The sequence below is a fragment of the Callionymus lyra genome, chromosome 8 (assembly GCF_982586985.1).
Source record: "Callionymus lyra chromosome 8, fCalLyr1.hap1.1, whole genome shotgun sequence".
Taxonomy (NCBI): Eukaryota; Metazoa; Chordata; class Actinopteri; order Syngnathiformes; family Callionymidae; genus Callionymus; species Callionymus lyra.
In genome coordinates, this window is record NC_141825.1 from 28,429,389 (window position 1) to 28,449,646 (window position 20,258).

The 20,258-nt window shown below is 36.7% G+C and overlaps 1 protein-coding gene across 2 annotated transcripts; it reads right to left on the bottom strand.

The window, feature by feature from the left end:
• Positions 1-464: 464 nt before the first annotated feature.
• hmg20a (high mobility group 20A) lies at positions 465-10,672 on the bottom strand. 2 transcript variants are annotated; one of them, XM_087798049.1, is made up of 9 exons: positions 10,320-10,672; positions 9,340-9,425; positions 5,509-5,718; positions 4,489-4,618; positions 4,369-4,406; positions 3,783-3,858; positions 3,507-3,722; positions 721-853; positions 465-645 (listed from the first exon to the last, which is right to left on the bottom strand). In XM_087798049.1, exons 2-9 carry the CDS (start codon positions 9,403-9,405, stop codon positions 642-644), a joined length of 873 nt encoding a protein of 290 aa, XP_087654175.1. In that variant the 5' UTR covers positions 9,406-9,425; positions 10,320-10,672; the 3' UTR covers positions 465-641. The 2 variants fall into 2 exon arrangements, with proteins under 2 accessions (XP_087654175.1, XP_087654176.1); XM_087798050.1 differs by lacking the exon at positions 465-645 and having other exon boundaries at positions 678-853.
• Positions 10,673-20,258: the final 9,586 nt, after the last annotated feature.

Here is a 20,258-nt window from a genome sequence, read left to right on the forward strand (position 1 = left end):
TTTCTGATTCTCCTTTTTTTCCTGCTTCTTCTTGTTCTTCTTTTTCTCCTCCTTTTGCTTCTTCTTATTTTCCTGCTTCTTCTTCTTTATATGTATTGTTTATATAGAAGGCTGTAGCTCAGCTCAGTAGAAACCTCCCTCCACTCGTCTATTGTTCCACTCATTTGAGCAGGAAGTCTGTGGAAAGAGCATCAGGAACCGAATCAGCAGATTCTGTTCCCGTCGACTCGAACAAAACCAACGAGATTTTCCTTCCCTCGGATTATCAAACCAACCAGATTATCTCGAGCAGCAATTAAACTTCAATTAACGTCACTTTTATCCTCGAGCCGATTTCCTGTCGACGGACGCGGCGGGAAAGCTGGCCGTCGTCCAGACGTGACTCATTGTTTCGCCGTCGAGACGAAGATTTAACGTTCGATACGTTCCTTCCTTGAGAGACAGAAACACAAGTATTTCTACGACTAGTTTATTCAAAACACTTTCTTTTACACAGAACGACACGTTTCAACATCAACATTGTGAAACCCTTGAGAACATGAAACAAACACGTGATGATATGAAACCTTGTGACTCAAGAAAAAATACACAATCGTACAAAACTCTTGATAAAAAGATTCGCTGAAGATCCTCCGAGACGATTATCTGAAGAGAACGTTTCAAATGGTTTCAGTTACTCGTGTGATTGGTTGAAGAACCTCAGGAGGTGGAGACGCTCACCTGTCCAGCCGGTTGACCACGTCCCTGACCGTGTTGACCAGAGCGTCGTGTTCCTGCGGGTTCGTCACGATGATGCTGTGAAGCTTCTTCATGTACGAGTCGATGCCGTCCAGCGTGGCCGTCTCGCCGCTGCCTGCAGGACATCGTTCAAGAGAAGCATCAGGATTCTGTCACTTATAGACACGAATGTGTTCAGTGATCATCAAAGTATGAAAAACATCAGGATTCTGTCACTTATAGACACGAATGGATTCAATGAAAGTATTAAAAACATCATTTCATCTCTGAGCTGCAGTTCTACGCCACCTGGAGGACGTTAAGTGCAGCTGCAGCAAGGAAACAAATTACCAAATATTTCATTTATTTTAAATACTTTATACTATCTATCTATCTATCTATCTATCTATCTATCTATCTATCTATCTATATATATAAAAGACAGACATGTAAAAATAAGTATCTCTGTTAAATCTGGAAGTGTCGTATCTGAAAAACAGCTTTCATGGTTGATCTCGAATAAAAGTTTCCCAACTTTAGGTTTTGCTCCGAGAGATTGTGAGAAGACGTCAGTGGAAAAAAAAAGAAGAAACATTCTTGAAATATGAATAAAAACAAACATAATAAGCATATGTGTGAAGTATAACTTTATTTCATAATGATATATATATTCATGGTATAGAAGTAAATGAGAGCCTTTATTTTATGTATTTATATGATTATTTGTGTGGAAATATTTGGCAATAAGATGAGAATAAGTAAATGGATAATAAGATATTAATAAGAGTTTTTTACTCCTACCATTACTATAACTACGACTAGTCTTACTACTTATTTAAACAAAGATGTATTGCTTTATTTCAAGTTGTTGATTATTACAATTATGAAATGAATTCATTAATCTCTGTACATTTATTTAATGAATATTTTAAAAATACATCATTTAAAATCAGACAAACATAGACGTCTTGTAAAACCATGATATAAATATATGTCGTCAAATACATTTGTTTACAATAATGTCGTGACATTTTTAAAGAGTCCTGATGACATTAGTTGATGTTAGAACTTTGACAAATGATCATTGAAGTGAGTTTATAATCAAGTTTGTTCAGTTTATCAGAAACAGTTACGTTCAAGTGTAAAATACATTTCTGGGAATAAAAGCAAGAGAAAGAAACTCTTCATTAATAAATGTCCAGATTGACCAGAACTTTCCTTCATTTCACTTCATTTGATGAAGATGTTTAAAGATCAAGAGTGAAGGGTTCGTAAGATTTAATACTTATAGTTCATTTTCATCACAACTGTTTTTATTTTAGTAAGTAAGTCATTTATATTTGTAAAGATGTTTCGAAACCAAGGTAACGAAACAATAAAATAATTGAACACATTTAAAATACATACAAATGTAAAAACTTTAAAAGATCAAGACAACATTAATGACAAGTTATATTTTTAAAAAAAAGTTTTTATATCTTCACTTTCAGATGATGTTTAGGGAACAAACAACATGTATTATTGGGATCATGAGTGTTTTTTAATATTAATATAAATGTAATATGTGCCTTTGTGTAAGAAAACGTGACAGATCCACGTGTTAATGCATCAGTAGTTGATAAAAATAATAATTTCCGTAATTTCTGGACTATAAGCCGCTACTTTCTTTCCACACTTTAAACACTACGGCATGTAGTCCAGTGCGGCTCTTTTTATTTTTTTCTCCCAGACTTCGTCTGCCTGTGGATCATAATGCGTGGAGTTGTGTCAAAACATCAACCATCAGCGACGCGGCGTGATGAAGAGGACGAGGTGCTCAGGTGACAACGAGGAGACTGAAGTGAGTGATGAGATCCTGCAGCTGTTTATCTGACACTGAAGAGACGACTCTGAGGGTTTGAGCAGCAGGAGGATCATCAGTGGATAAGCATCTGCAGTTATAATGATTGTTTATGTTACCAAGTGGATTCAATAAAAAAAGTTAAAAAAATCTTCTTGTGTTATATATTTATTTGTAAATATCTCACATAATAAATTGATTTTTCTTTCTCTGTATAAAAATAGTTTTCTTCTTCATCACTTATGTTGTGATTGTACATATGAAGACACGACTCCATGTCAGGCGTCTCTGCGCCTCAGAGTATTTTTCTTTGGATTTATGAGACATTGATCGATGCCTTTGTTTCTGTTGGACATGAGCTTTGGGACGTTTTGTCTTTGGGTTGATCGCGGGTGTTTAAGTTGTGTGTTTTATAAAGAACTGTTCATTTATTCCTCTGCTGTGAAGCACCTTTTGTTGGTCAATTTAAAAATGAGATAATGAGTAAATACATTTTGGTTTCCTTCAAAATCGGCTTCGTGGTTGTTTTTATAAAATAACTGCTGTCACAGCCGTCATGAGTCCAGAGCTGCGGCTCTTGTAAATGTGTGACGTCCTCTCGATAAGTCATGTGAGACGTTACAATAAGAAGTTATGATGAACGTCTTTGAGCTCATTTTTAATTTACCAACGTGGGATATATGGGTCTTAAAATCCGGTGCTGCTTGTAGAAGTAGAAAATACATTTTCTTTCTAAAATTAGAGCATGCGGCTTTTAATCCGGTGCGCTCTGTAGTCCGGAAGTTATGTTAGACTTTTTTTTTTAAAAAGTGATAAATAGTAATAAAGTAAGTAATAAAACCGTATTAAACAACTATAACAAGAGTTTATTCAGGTAGAGTAACTATAAAGTAAATATCTCTTCTAATCACTGGTCATGATAGTGACCCTGACCTTAACCTTCTCTCACCTGGCAGCGGCACCGACGAGAAGCTGGATGCGAGCGCCTGCCTGAGCGTGTCCAGGTGCTGCACCAAGAGTCCGTTGCGTCCTCGCTCCTGCATCACGTCGCCCTCCAGACGCTCCACGGCGCCGCGCATGCTCTCCACGTGCTTCTGCAGCGCCGCGTTCCGCTCCTCGTACTCCATGTTGGTCTTTCTCAGCTGACGCATCTCGGCCTCGCGAGCTGAGAGTCAAACACACGATCATGGAGTGAAGAAACGTGTGTTCAACATGTTTGAGTTACCTTTGCTGTGGTTGAGAAACTCCTCGGTGAAGATGGGAATATCAAAGACTGTCCTGTCCTTCCCTTCAGAGTCTTTCTGATGATTGACAGATGAAAGCACATGAACCTTGGTTGTGTTTTTTAAAAGTAAGATTACTTTTTAAAAACACTATGAATTCATGCTCTTTATAAGAGTCTATCAACACTTGTTTATTTATCTTTAAATAAGTCTATTTTCTGAGATAAAAGAAAATGTTGTTTAATAAATATATTCTGGAAATAATTTAAATCAAGTCTCTTATTATTCAACAATTTTTTCACTTTGACCCCAAATATTGTTTATCAACTTTTTAAATTACAATTAATGTACATTTTATTCTTATCAAGGTGTGATGAACTATAATTTATAGCATCGAAACATTTTAATTACATTGTTGAAATAAAAACGACAAAAGATCAAATCAAAAAGGTTTTAACTTTTGTTGTCTCTGGGTTAAGATGAACAACACAAGAGTTACATTCAATCACACTTTTATATTGTTATCCTTCATGATATTTGAGAGCAAAAGAAAATTTAATTGTAGATTTCACGTATATTGTTTCTCACCTCAAGATGAGCTTCGTTTGTCGCCTGATGTCCAACATCTGGAGAGAAAAGCATGTTATGTATGTTTGAAGCATATATTCTGATGACAACTTCTCTACATGTTCTTCTGAACACACTGACCTCGATGTCTCTTCCCCTGTTGTTTCTCCTGAACCTTCCTGGTGAAGATCTTGTACGCCTCAGTCTTCTGATATTCCTCGAGCTCACGCATGTAGCGCTCTTTGTCCCGTTCGGCCTCCTCCAAGAACCTCTGCGGAAAAAACAAGATCCAACTTGAGATGTGAGACGTTTTAAATCGTACTGCAGAAAATATTGAGAACAACGTGTGATTGAAAACATTCGACTTTAAAATCCATTGTTTCTGTGACTTTTACGCGTCATTGACGAGTCACGACTTCTCGTCTTTAGAAAATGAAGTTGAATAATTCTAGGTCTGAGTGTTTCTGTTGACAGCTGATGAACACAAGTGGTTAAACATCAGAATTTGACTTTTTCAATGAAATGTTTTTCTTAAACCACCAAAAACCTTCGGAAGAGCAGTTTTGATACAAGGCTTGAACTTGAGAATCTTTAGAGCAAAAATGGTTTTGAAATAAGTAGAAATATATTTAGTATGAATGAGAAATGTTCTGCAGAAACAAAAGTTACATTTTCTATATTTTCTTTTGATACTCTTAGATATTTGATACAAGACAAACACGACAATCAACCAAAGTTGATAAATAAGAAAAAAAAAACCTCTCAATTAATGATTTTAAAAAAGGAACAATATTCACTGCGTCTCATAAACGTTGGTTTCAACCATGAATATATATAATTATAACATATTTAAAGTACATCTTCCTGTGTTGATCAGAGTAAACACTTCCTTCCACAGTTAAAGGAACCAGTTGAAGTAGAAACACAACAAACATCTGCTTTTGTTAGTTCTGCTATTGTGATTGTTTTTTTTAAATATTCATTTAACTCACATCACGAAGACTCAGTACATTTGATTTTAATTGTGAATTATAGCCTTATTTTCAGATTCATGAATTGAATGTCATCAAAGGATCATAAACCTTGTGAAACACATTAAAAACGGCATTAAATTCTTCTCAAACTCCGCTACAGATGCGTCCATTACTTTGGACTTGTTACCTGCTTCTCCTCGGGGGCCAGTTTGCTCCACTCGTTGCCCAGCATCCTGGTGATCTCAGGGAAGGGCACATCTGGACGCTCGGCCCGCAGCTGCTCGCGTCTGTCGTTCATAAAGCGAACGTATCCCGTCAGAGGAGCTTTGGGAGCATTTCTGTCCTTCATGGGCTTCTTCCTCTTCCTTCCTTTGGTCCAGCTGCCACGTCTGGGTTTCTGAACAGACAAACAAACTGAGCGTGACACGATTTCATGACTCAAGACTTACAGACAGACCTGGGATACAAAGTAGCTGTAGATCGAAGAGAGGAAGTTGACGAAGAACAAAACAAAAGTATCATTATCTTAACACCGTTATCAACGAGAAATGTTGAACAATATATAATGATTATATTTAAGGGATATTGCATTCATTAATTAAAATATTAACAAGAAGAAAATGGTTCCATGAAAGAAAAGAAATCTCCAGTTCTGTGTCAAATACTTGTGTACTCAAAGTTAGTATTTTTAGTGCGTAAGTGCGTCTCAATTCTGAGTATGCCAAAATTAATGCTCCATACACACTAAATTGTCACTAAAACACACACAAAACTGAGTATGGATCGATGGACACTTTCGCCACTAAACGGCTCCATCTTAGTGACATTGTAAACGGAAGTTACATCATATATATTTATATATATATAATATATATAAATGCATATATATTAATATACGTACAGGTGTATTTTCAGCAGCAGTAGGAGGATAAACACCTCTTCGCTGCTGATACCAGCTTAAAAATCTCGCGAATATTTCGATTCACATATTTTTTCTTTATTTCTTCTTCCAAACTTGCAAACGTGCTGCCAGCAGGTGTCGCTAGTGTTCCTACAGCTGGTTGAAATCATCCTTAAATAGTAGTAGAAGAAGAAGAAGCTGTCGTGTCATTTCCTGTTAGTTTGTAGCAGCAGAGTTTGATTTGAGACATACTATCTGTGGAGGATTAGTTACTAGTTAGTACGTACACTATCCTGATGATACTAACTTCTAGTATACTAAGAGAAGTATGTTTGAGACATACTATCTGTGGAGGATTAGTTACTAGTTAGTACATACACTATCCTGATGATACTAACTTCTAGTATACTAAGAGAAGTATGTTTGAGACATACTATCTGTGGAGGATTAGTTACTAGTTAGTATGTACACTATCCTGATGATACTAACTTCTAGTATACTAAGAGAAGTATGTTTGAGACATACCATCTGTGGAGGATTAGTTACTAGTTAGTATGTACACTATCCTGATGCATACTAACTTCTAGTATACTAAGAGAAGTATGTTTGAGACATACTATCTGTGGAGGATTAGTTACTAGTTAGTATGTACACTATCCTGATGATACTAACTTCTAGTATACTAAGAGAAGTATGTTTGAGACATACTATCTGTGGAGGATTAGTTACTAGTTAGTATGTACACTATCCTGATGATACTAACTTCTAGTATACTAAGAGAAGTATGTGATTTGAGACATACTATCTGTGGAGGATTAGTTACTAGTTAGTACGTACACTATCCTGATGCATACTAACTTCTAGTATACTAAGAGAAGTATGTTTGAGACATACTATCTGTGGAGGATTAGTTACTAGTTAGTATGTACACTATCCTGATGCATACTAACTTCTAGTATACTAAGAGAAGTATGTTTGAGACATACTATCTGTGGAGGACTAGTTACTAGTTAGTACGTACACTATCCTGATGATACTAACTTCTAGTATACTAAGAGAAGTATGCAATTTGAGACATACTATCTGTGGAGGATTAGTTACTAGTTAGTACATACACTATCCTGATGATACTAACTTCTAGTATACTAAGAGAAGTATGTTTGAGACATACTATCCGTGGAGGATTAGTTACTAGTTAGTACATACACTATCCTGATGATACTAACTTCTAGTATACTAAGAGAAGTATGTTTGAGACATACTATCCGTGGAGGATTAGTTACTAGTTAGTACATACACTATCCTGATGATACTAACTTCTAGTATACTAAGAGAAGTATGTTTGAGACATACTATCTGTGGAGGATTAGTTACTAGTTAGTACATACACTATCCTGATGATACTAACTTCTAGTATACTAAGAGAAGTATGTTTGAGACATACTATCTGTGGAGGATTAGTTACTAGTTAGTACGTACACTATCCTGATGATACTAACTTCTAGTATACTAAGAGAAGTATGTTTGAGACATACTATCTGTGGAGGATTAGTTACTAGTTAGTACGTACACTATCCTGATGATACTAACTTCTAGTATACTAAGAGAAGTGTGTTATTTGAGACATACTATCTGTGGAGGATTAGTTACTAGTTAGTACGTACACTATCCTGATGCATACTAACTTCTAGTATACTAAGAGAAGTATGCAATTTGAGACATACTATCTGTGGAGGATTAGTTACTAGTTAGTACGTACACTATCCTGATGCATACTAACTTCTAGTATACTAAGAGAAGTGTGTTATTTGAGACATACTATCTGTGGAGGATTAGTTACTAGTTAGTACGTACACTATCCTGACGATACTAACTTCTAGTATACTAAGAGAAGTATGTTTGAGACATACTATCTGTGGAGAATTAGTTACTAGTTAGTACGTACACTATCCTGATGATACTAACTTCTAGTATACTAAGAGAAGTATGCTTGAGACATACTATCTGTGGAGGATTAGTTACTAGTTAGTACGTACACTATCCTGATGATACTAACTTCTAGTATACTAAGAGAAGTATGTTTGAGACATACTATCTGTGGAGAATTAGTTACTAGTTAGTACGTACACTATCCTGATGATACTAACTTCTAGTATACTAAGAGAAGTATGTGATTTGAGACATACTATCTGTGGAGGATTAGTTACTAGTTAGTACGTACACTATCCTGATGATACTAACTTCTAGTATACTAAGAGAAGTATGTTTGAGACATACTATCTCTGGAGGATTAGTTACTAGTTAGTACGTACACTATCCTGATGCATACTAACTTCTAGTATACTAAGAGAAGTATGAAATTTGAGACATACTATCTGTGGAGGATTAGTTACTAGTTAGTACGTACACTATCCTGATGATACTAACTTCTAGTATACTAAGAGAAGTATGTTTGAGACATACTATCTGTGGAGGATTAGTTACTAGTTAGTACGTACACTATCCTGATGATACTAACTTCTAGTATACTAAGAGAAGTATGTTTGAGACATACTATCTGTGGAGGATTAGTTACTAGTTAGTACGTACACTATCCTGATGATACTAACTTCTAGTATACTAAGAGAAGTATGTTTGAGACATACTATCTGTGGAGGATTAGTTACTAGTTAGTACGTACACTATCCTGATGATACTAACTTCTAGTATACTAAGAGAAGTATGTTTGAGACATACTATCTGTGGAGGATTAGTTACTAGTTAGTACGTACACTATCCTGATGATACTAACTTCTAGTATACTAAGAGAAGTATGTTTGAGACATACTATCTGTGGAGGATTAGTTACTAGTTAGTACGTACACTATCCTGATGATACTAACTTCTAGTATACTAAGAGAAGTATGTTTGAGACATACTATCTGTGGAGGATTAGTTACTAGTTAGTATGTACACTATCCTGATGCATACTAACTTCTAGTGTACTAAGAGAAGTGTGTTACTTGAGACACAGCACATGTTTATCCATCTCAAAATATGAGCAGCTACAGTACACGTGAACAACTGCACGGAAGCTACTTGTGTTTCTCATTTCTATTCATGCACTGGATGTTCTACCTCTTCTCCACCATTTCTCCGGCTGCTGTTATCGTTTCCTCTCGAGGATTCTGTCTGCTCCTCCATGTTGGAAACACAGATCACTCCTGGAGGGGAAGAAACATCAAGTTAATAAAAGGTACAATATTATTGAACTTGAGAGTTGGATTAGTTTGGAGGAAATATTTCCTATAATAATGAGTTTTTTTGTATATAAAAGACAAAGCATGAGCGTATATAGTTCATGACATTTAAAGCATAAGCGTATATATGTTCATGACATTTCTCGTTAAAGGATGTTTATAAAATAATATTGAAAACATTATTTCTATGTTGTTACAGCGCCTCTCACTGGTGAAAGACCAGAGTGCACCGGGTTTTGCATTAACGTTGATTTATGGATTTAATAACTTAAAACATGTTAAAATAAACACTCACTATAATTAATAATTATTGACAATTAACATTTGTATAAATACTTCTGACTCGAACTAAAAGATTCTGGTTCTGAAGCAGCTCGACCTTAATTTCGTTTGCAGGAAAGTCGTTTGTGTAAAAAAATAATAAACCGATGGATAAACAACACATTTGTAAAAAGATGATAAAAGTTCACAAACATATTTACAAACTGCTTTAATAAAATATTCGATGGCAGGAAAATACGATTTACATATAATAATGAAAAATAAAATGATAACAATTACAAACGCTATCTCTACAACTTAAATAAATCTAATTATATTTTCGCAACCATTGAACGTCAAAATGAATCAAATATAAAATGTTAAAAAACACAATTATTGCATTTAAGCAAAACAAACGTCCTGGCTGTTAGCAGCTATCATTAGCATCCTGTTAGCATGACGTGGACAGATGACATGACCACCATAGGTTCGATTCCCGGAGTCAGAGAAACAACATATGCATTGAATGAGATGAAAATAATTAAAATAAACCATTAATAAATGTGAATTAAAGAGAGAATTAAATGCTAAAGTTACCTGAACGAAGGTTGTTGCATCAAAACAATGCAGCGGCTGGGATGTAGATCTACTCCACATAGATCGGTTATGTCCACCAGTTACAACGATACGTCTCTAAAGTCGCTTATTTATCGAACCGTTTATTTGATCTATGATAGATTATCGATTATTTTTATTATACAACTGATTTTTATCTGATTATATTTTACACCGAGTTAAAATGCTTATAATAGACAACATGTAACGTTTTAATAGACCACGCAGTCCTGCAGCAACAATCGATTAAGTTTCAACTTTATACCAAAATAAAACGTTTTTTTAAAATGTAAAAGATTAAAATCGACGCACAGAGAGAAGCTAAAAATACATAAAAACAAAATAAACGTTGTATACCGCTCTACGCGTCATAGATCTATGGCTCCGTGTCGCTCTTCTTGCTCGTGTTGAAAATAACTGGATCAAGGAAGAGCTTTGCGCCCCCTTACGGTTCTTTGAAGCATTACATATCAACGTGTTTTCCCGAGTCAAAGTGAATCATTTAAGTTAATAATATTTGTAAAAGATAAAACTCCATAAATGATTGACAGAACAAGACGTCAGCGTTTCAGAGAAGGTGATACAGAGTAGATGTCATTTTCATTTCTGCTATTTAATCTGCTCGAGGACGTCACATGATTGTTCTTTATTTAATTAAAAAATAATAGTTTACACAACTTTACATTCAGACTCGCTTTGACTTCAAGGGAAGTGATGATGTTAACAAAGTCACTCCAGATAAATATGGAACATGATTTCATTCAATTATTTAAATGATATTTCAATAAAATAATTAAAAGTTTCAACATTTTGAAACTTAAATCCAACAATTCAATCTTCAAACATCTGTGGCTCTACATGAACAGTTTGAAACACTTTTGACTGGATGGAAGAAGGTCAGAGACTGAGATGTTCAGGAGCTTCAGACGTGAAGAAGAACATCTTGAAGTCAATGGTGGAGAAGAAGAGAGTCTTGTTGTCGTGTTAGAAGCTTCAGTTCTGGAACAATATGAGACGAGAACACATGAATGAATGAACTTTAATGAGATTTAAGATGTAATTATTGGTAAATAAAGAGAAAATGTTTCCTAAAAGGACAACAATATTTCTGAGTGAGAGTTTTAATGAAAAGTATTTTTGTATCTGATTCATTTTGCTGAAGGAAACTCTTTTTTCTAACTGGACGATACATCTGCGTGTCGTCTGCGTAACTGTGATGATACATGTTTGTTGTTGTCGTTTCATGGAAATAGTTACAAATATTACAGATAAACTTCATACCATTAACTTACTCGTGTTGAAAAGAAACAGAAACAAATGATTGATTTGTTGATGAAGAGTCATTATTATTATCCAAGGATTATTGATTTATTCTTATTTGTGTTGATTAATCGTGAATTTACACAACGATGACTTTATCAACGTCATGTGAACATTATGTTGTATTATTTTGTGTGTGTTGTTGAGTGTAAATCTAGTGTTTGATGTGAACATTTTGTTCTATTATTGTGTGTATGTTGTTGTGTGTAAATCTAGTGTTTGATGTGAACATTATGTTGTATTATTTTGTGTATGTTGTTGTGTGTAAATCTAGTGTTTGATGTGAACATTATGTTGTATTATTTTGTGTATGTTGTTGTGTGTAAATCTAGTGTTTGATGTGAACATTATGTTGTATTATTTTGTGTGTGTGTTGTTGTGTGTAAATCTAGTGTTTGATGTGAACATTATGTTGTATTATTTTGTGTATGTTGTTGTGTGTAAATCTAGTGTTTGATGTGAACATTATGTTGTATTATTGTGTGGATGTTGTTGTGTGTAAATCTAGTGTTTGATGTGAACATTATGTTGTATTATTTTGTGTGTGTGTTGTTGTGTGTAAATCTAGTGTTTGATGTGAACATTATGTTGTATTATTTTGTGTATGTTGTTGTGTGTAAATCTAGTGTTTGATGTGAACATTATGTTGTATTATTGTGTGTATGTTGTTGTGTGTAAATCTAGTGTGTCATGTGAACATTATGTTGTATTATTTTGTGTGTATGTTGTTGTGTGTAAATCTAGTGTGTCATGTGAACATTATGTTGTATTATTTTGTGTATGTTGTTGTGTGTAAATCTAGTGTTTGATGTGAACATTATGTTGTATTATTTTGTGTATGTTGTTGTGTGTAAATCTAGTGTGTCATGTGAACATTATGTTGTATTATTTTGTGTATGTTGTTGTGTGTAAATCTAGTGTTTGATGTGAACATTTTGTTGTATTATTTTGTGTGTGTTGTTGTGTGTAAATCTAGTGTTTCATGTGAACATTATGTTGTATTATTTTGTGTATGTTGTTGTGTGTAAATCTAGTGTTTCATGTGAACATTATGTTGTATTATTTTGTGTGTGTTGTTGTGTGTAAATCTAGTGTTTCATGTGAACATTATGTTGTATTATTTTGTGTGTGTTGTTGTGTGTAAATCTAGTGTTTCATGTGAACATTATGTTGTATTATTTTGTGTATGTTGTTGTGTGTAAATCTAGTGTTTCATGTGAACATTATGTTGTATTATTTTGTGTGTGTTGTTGTGTGTAAATCTAGTGTTTCATGTGAACATTATGTTGTATTATTTTGTGTATGTTGTTGTGTGTAAATCTAGTGTTTCATGTGAACATTATGTTGTATTATTTTGTGTGTGTTGTTGTGTGTCATGTGACTCATTCATGTTGTCACTGATCATTCGATCTTATCTTCTCTGGAGTTTCTTTCAAACTCTGTCCTCGTTTCTTGTTTATTGATGAGAAGAAAGTCAAACATGCAGATTTCTCTTCATTACACTCGTCTTGAACCTTCGCTTCTGAACATGTGAAGCCGTTGTTTGTGTAGAAGATCATCTGCATATCAACACAAACACAGAATCCAGGCCATGAGTTTAACTGAGATCTACATATTCATCAAACACACACACATGACGTTCATACGACACGAGTCACTAATGACACGAATCACAGCACCAGGGATAAAACATGTGACTTTGTTGTTTAATATCAAATGTTTCCTAAACAAGTCCAACAATGAAAGTAACTTCTTACTGAAGGTTGTTTGTTCTCGACTCTAACAAACCCTTGAATTCAATCAAATCAATGTTATTTTCTTATTTATCTTCTCAATCAATCTTTTTACTGTTCAGTAGTAGAACATTAATGCATACATTTGTCTATTATTATTATTATTATTAAAATAATATTATCATTTAATGTCTTTATTGTTTCCTTTTCTTATATAATATCCATAATAATATTGGAACAACAACAGTTATAACAACAACTACAACTACAACAACAACAACAACAACAACAGCAACAACATAAACAACAACAACAATAATAATTATAGCAACAACAACAACAACAACAACAACAGCAACAACATAAACAACAACAATAATAATAATTATAGCAACAACAACAACAACAACAATAATAATATAATAATAATTATAGCAACAACAACAACAACAATAATATAATAATAATTATAGCAACAACAACAACAACAACAACAATAATAATATAATAATAATTATAGCAACAACAACAACAACAACAATAATAATATAATAATAATTATAGCAACAACAACAACAACAATAATAATATAATAATAATTATAGTAACAGCAACAACTACAACACTAATATTTATTTGTATTTGTGTGTGTTTGAGTTGCTAGTGTAACAACAATAGTCAGTAACTCTCTGAAGTATACATTAATTAATCCTGTGATATTTTGATATTGAAAAAATATAAAATCTTGTTCAAACCAATAAATTACTTTGTAAAACTGACACCTTTTTAATTATATTTCTAAACATTTCCATCTTTTAAAATCATGAATTGAAATGGGAAAGTATATATTTATATAGATTTAAGTATAAATACATTTATTATTACATATATATAACATTTATTAATCATTTAATTGATAAGATCATTATTGTGTTACTACATATGTGTGTTATTTATTTAAAGATTCATCAACATTTCATGAGTAGTTTTTGTTAATAACGTTCAGTAACGACAGAAAAGTCATGTATTCGTCATTAAAAGTGTTTCACGCTCAGAGCCGACGCTTCTGTGACGATGGATTACGACGATCTTGTTGATCGAAATGTCAACGACTGGCTCAGGAATGAGGCGTAGATACGAGAAGATCCTGCCGAGTCTTTCATGCATGTTTGTTTACATCCGGCTCAGAGTGTAAACAACACAACAATCACGTCTCGACTGTCGTGACGACATGTTCGTCTTTGGTCAACATTCAAACATGTCTCCTGATAGATCGTCTTCATTTTGATTGACAGGTCTGATCTGAGTGGACTGTTGTTCAGCCTCCGTGTTCCTCTGTGAACATGCAAACATGTACAAATGCCAGAGCTGTCAATATCTTTCTATTGTAAAGTGTAATTATCATGTCACAGCGGGGGGTCTCCATGTCTCCATGTGTCTCCATGTCTCCATGTGTCCATGTCTCCATGTCTCCATGTCTCCATGTCTCCATGTGTCCATGTCTCCATATCTCCATGTCTCCATGTGTCCATGTCTCCATGTCTCCATGTGTCCATGTCTCCATGTGTCCATGTCTCCATGTCTCCATGTCTCCATGTCTCCATGTCTCCATGTGTCCATGTCTCCATATCTCCATGTCTCCATGTGTCCATGTCTCCATGTCTCCATGTCTCCATGTCTCCATGTGTCCATGTCTCCATATCTCCATGTCTCCATGTGTCCATGTCTCCATGTCTCCATGTGTCCATGTCTCCATGTCTCCATGTCTCCATGTCTCCATGTGTCCATGTCTCCATGTCTCCATGTCTCCATGTCTCCATGTCTCCATGTGTCCATGTCTCCATGTGTCTCCATGTCTCCATGTCTCCATGTCTCCATGTCTCCATGTGTCCATGTCTCCATATCTCCATGTCTCCATGTGTCCATGTCTCCATGTCTCCATGTGTCCATGTCTCCATGTCTCCATGTCTCCATGTCTCCATGTCTCCATGTCTCCATGTCTCCATGTCTCCATGTGTCCATGTCTCCATGTCTCCATGTCTCCATGTCTCCATGTCTCCATGTCTCTATGTCTCCATGTGTCTCCATGTCTCCATGTGTCCATGTCTCCATGTCTCCATGTCTCCATGTCTCCATGTGTCCATGTCTCCATATCTCCATGTCTCCATGTGTCCATGTCTCCATGTCTCCATGTGTCCATGTCTCCATGTGTCCATGTCTCCATGTCTCCATGTCTCCATGTCTCCATGTCTCCATGTGTCCATGTCTCCATATCTCCATGTCTCCATGTGTCCATGTCTCCATGTCTCCATGTCTCCATGCCTCCATGTGTCCATGTCTCCATATCTCCATGTCTCCATGTGTCCATGTCTCCATGTCTCCATGTGTCCATGTCTCCATGTCTCCATGTCTCCATGTCTCCATGTGTCCATGTCTCCATGTCTCCATGTCTCCATGTCTCCATGTCTCCATGTGTCCATGTCTCCATGTCTCCATGTCTCCATGTGTCCATGTGTCCATGTCTCCATGTGTCCATGTGGCCATGTCTCCATGTCTCCATGTCTCCATGTCTCCATGTGTCCATGTCTCCATGTCTCCATGTCTCCATGTCTCCATGTCTCCATGTCTCCATGTCTCCATATCTCCATGTCTCCATGTCTGCATGTCTCCATGTCTCCATGTCTCCATGTATCCATGTCTCCATGTCTCCATGTCTGCATGTCTCCATGTCTCCATGTCTGCATGTCTCCATGTCTCCATGTCTCCATGTCTGCATGTCTCCATATCTCCATGTCTCCATGTCTGCATGTCTCCATGTCTCCATGTCTCCATGTCTCCATGTCTGCATGTCTCCATATCTCCATGTCTCCATGTCTCCATGTCTCCATGTCTCCATGTCTCCATATCTCCATGTCTCCATGTCTTCATGTCTCCATGTCTCCATGTCTTCATGTCTCCATGTCTCCATGTCTCCATGTCTCCATATCTCCATGTCTCCATGTCTCCATGTCTTCATGTCTCCATGTCTCCATGTCTCCATGTCTCCATATCTCCATGTCTCCATGTCTCCATGTCTTCATGTCTCCATATCTCCATGTCTCCATGTCTCCATATCTCCATGTCTCCATGTCTGCATGTCTCCATGTCTCCATGTCTCCATGTCTCCATGTCTGCATGTCTCCATATCTCCATGTCTCCATGTCTCCATGTCTCCATGTCTCCATGTCTCCATATCTCCATGTCTCCATGTCTCCATGTCTCCATGTCTCCATGTCTTCATGTCTCCATGTCTCCATGTCTCCATGTCTCCATATCTCCATGTCTCCATGTCTCCATGTCTTCATGTCTCCATGTCTCCATGTCTTCATGTCTCCATGTCTCCATGTGTCCATGTCTCCATGTCTCCATGTGTCCATGTCTCCATGTGTCCATGTCTCCATGTGTCCATGTCTCCATATCTCCATGTCTCCATGTCTCCATGTGTCCATGTCTCCATGTCTCCATGTGTCCATGTCTCCATGTCTCCATGTCTCCATGTGTCCATGTCTCCATGTCTCCATATCTCCATGTCTCCATGTCTCCATGTCTCCATGTCTCCATGTCTCCATGTGTCCATGTCTCCATGTGTCCATGTCTCCATGTCTCCATGTCTCCATGTGTCCATGTCTCCATGTCTCCATATCTCCATGTCTCCATGTGTCCATGTCTCCATGTCTCCATATCTCCATGTCTCCATGTCTCCATGTCTCCATGTCTCCATGTCTCCATGTCTCCATGTCTCCATGTCTCCATATCTCCATGTCTCCATGCCTCCATGTCTCCATGTCTCCATGTCTCCATGTCTCCATGTCTCCATGTCTCCATGTCTCCATATCTCCATGTGTCCATGTCTCCATGTCTCCATATCTCCATGTCTCCATGTCTCCATATCTCCATGTCTCCATGTCTCCATGTGTCCATGTCTCCATGTCTCCATATCTCCATGTCTCCATGTCTCCATGTCTCCATGTGTCCATGTGTCCATGTCTCCATGTCTCCATGTGTCCATGTCTCCATGTCTCCATGTCTCCATGTGTCCATGTCTCCATGTCTCCATATCTCCATGTCTCCATGTCTCCATGTCTCCATGTGTCCATGTCTCCATGTGTCCATGTCTCCATGTGTCCATGTCTCCATGTCTCCATGTCTCCATGTGTCCATGTCTCCATGTCTCCATGTCTCCATGTCTCCATGTCTCCATATCTCCATGTGTCCATGTCTCCATGTCTCCATGTCTCCATATCTCCATGTCTCCATGTCTCCATATCTCCATGTCTCCATGTCTCCATGTGTCCATGTCTCCATGTCTCCATATCTCCATGTCTCCATGTCTCCATGTCTCCATGTGTCCATGTGTCCATGTCTCCATGTCTCCATGTCTCCATGTCTCCATGTCTCCATGTCTCCATGTCTCCATGTCTCCATGTCTCCATGTCTCCATGTCGAGCAGAGATGAAGCTACAAGAGACTCTTTTTCTAAACGTATAAATGTGTCGTGGGTTAAAAAAAGGTCTGTGAGGAACTATATTCCAATGATGAGTGTAACAGATTGAAGAGAAGTTTCCCTCGTTTTAATGAATCTTTATTGACCTGCAATATTGAGTTTGTAAGTTTGTAACTGTTTATATTCAAGTTCAAAAAATACATTAGTTTCTCAAATCTGTTCTAATTCTAAGTCTTTGTTGTCCATTTGTTTTACAAACAACTATATATTTATACAGACCAGGTCTAGAAACTGTATTTGAACGTTTATTCTATTAAACATAATTTTTAAACTGATGGCGCCACCTACTGACTTCTAAACATATGACACTGTTTCACGAAGCTTCATTGACACATCACTCCACGTTTCTTAGGAACATTAAAGAAAATCTACACATAAAGATTTGATTCCTCATGATGGCGATTGATTCAATGTTTCCAGTTTTGTTTGTCCTCCTGGAAACAAGTTTTTAAAAGGCATGAATGGTCCAACTATCGTGCAGGACTGGTTTCATGGGCTCTAACGTTCTAGTGTCGTTCGCGAACGATTTGTTCGAACGAACGATCTTTTGAGTGAACGTCCTGAACCGAATCACTTCATGAGTTCAATGCGGTATTTTCGCGTTAGATGAAAATACCGCAAAGTTTCCCAGTAGTGACAAGATCTTTTGAGTAAACAATTTGTGTCAAGTTCGCCTTAAAAATGGCAGGAAAAAATGCACAGCCAAACGAAAATATGAAGATGAACACTGGACGTTTTTAACAGAATGGGAGAGTTTATATTTTTTTGTTGAGCGTAATGGCAGCCATTACGAATTATATGCCAGGCGTCATTTGCGCATTTTAAAGCGTCAAATCTTCAGCGCCATTTCAGCTCAATCCATGCTAACATCGACCAGGAATTTCCAAAAGGAACTGAACTTCGCAAGCAAAGTTGGTCACTTTGTACGTCAAACAGGCTGCGCTTAAGATACTGTCAATATTTGGGTCAATATACGTCTGCGAGTCTGTTTTCTTCCTGAAACACGTCAAAGCATTGATCTGTTCTGACTGACATCCATGTAAAGGATTGCTTCGAGTGGCAACAACTGAATACAAGCCATGGTAGTGTGTCGATGAAGCTTCATGAAACATCATTATCTTCAGAGTCCACTAGATGGTAGTGATGTGTTGATGAAGCTTCATGAAACATCATTATCTTCAGAGTCCACTAGATGGTAGTGATGTGTTGATGAAGCTTCATGAAACATCATTATCTTCAGAGTCCACTAGATGGTAGTGATGTGTCGATGAAGCTTCATGAAACAGTGTCATTATCTTCAGAGTCCACTAGATGGTAGTGATGTGTCGATGAAGCTTCATGAAACAGTGTCATTATCTTCAGAGTCCACTAGATGGTAGTGATGTGTTGATGAAGCTTCATGAAACAGTGTCATTATCTTCAGAGTCCACTAGATGGTAGTGATGTGTTGATGAAGCTTCATGAAACAGTGTCATTATCTTCAGAGTCCACTAGATGGTAGTGATGTGTCGATGAAGCTTCATGAAACAGTGTCAATATCTTCAGAGTCCACTAGATGGTAGTGATGTGTTGATGAAGCTTCATGAAACATCATTATCTTCAGAGTCCACTAGATGGTAGTGATGTGTCGATGAAGCTTCATGAAACAGTGTCATTATCTTCAGAGTCCACTAGATGGTAGTGATGTGTCGATGAAGCTTCATGAAACAGTGTCATTATCTTCAGAGTCCACTAGATGGTAGTGATGTGTTGATGAAGCTTCATGAAACAGTGTCATTATCTTCAGAGTCCACTAGATGGTAGTGATGTGTTGATGAAGCTTCATGAAACAGTGTCATTATCTTCAGAGTCCACTAGATGGTAGTGATGTGTCGATGAAGCTTCATGAAACAGTGTCATTATCTTCAGAGTCCACTAGATGGTAGTGATGTGTTGATGAAGCTTCATGAAACAGTGTCATTATCTTCAGAGTCCACTAGATGGTAGTGATGTGTTGATGAAGCTTCATGAAACAGTGTCATTATCTTCAGAGTCGACTAGATGGTAGTGATGTGTTGATGAAGCTTCATGAAACAGTGTCATTATCTTCAGAGTCGACTAGATGGTAGTGATGTGTTGATGAAGCTTCATGAAACAGTGTCATTATCTTCAGAGTCCACTAGATGGTAGTGATGTGTTGATGAAGCTTCATGAAACAGTGTCATTATCTTCAGAGTCCACTACATGGTAGTGATGTGTTGATGAAGCTTCATGAAACAGTGTCATTATCTTCAGAGTCGACTAGATGGTAGTGATGTGTTGATGAAGCTTCATGAAACAGTGTCA

Excerpts from the sequence above, each read along its gene's own strand:
- hmg20a (XM_087798049.1), bottom strand. The coding sequence starts at position 9,405 with ATGGAGGAGCAGACAGAATCCTCGAGAGGAAACGATAACAGCAGCCGG. Across the intron at positions 3,859-4,368 it reads CAAACGAAGCTCATCTTGAG|AAAGACTCTGAAGGGAAGGA; the intron begins GTGAGAAACAAT and ends GTCAATCATCAG. Across the intron at positions 854-3,506 it reads CTCGTCGGTGCCGCTGCCAG|GCAGCGGCGAGACGGCCACG; the intron begins GTGAGAGAAGGT and ends GATGTCCTGCAG.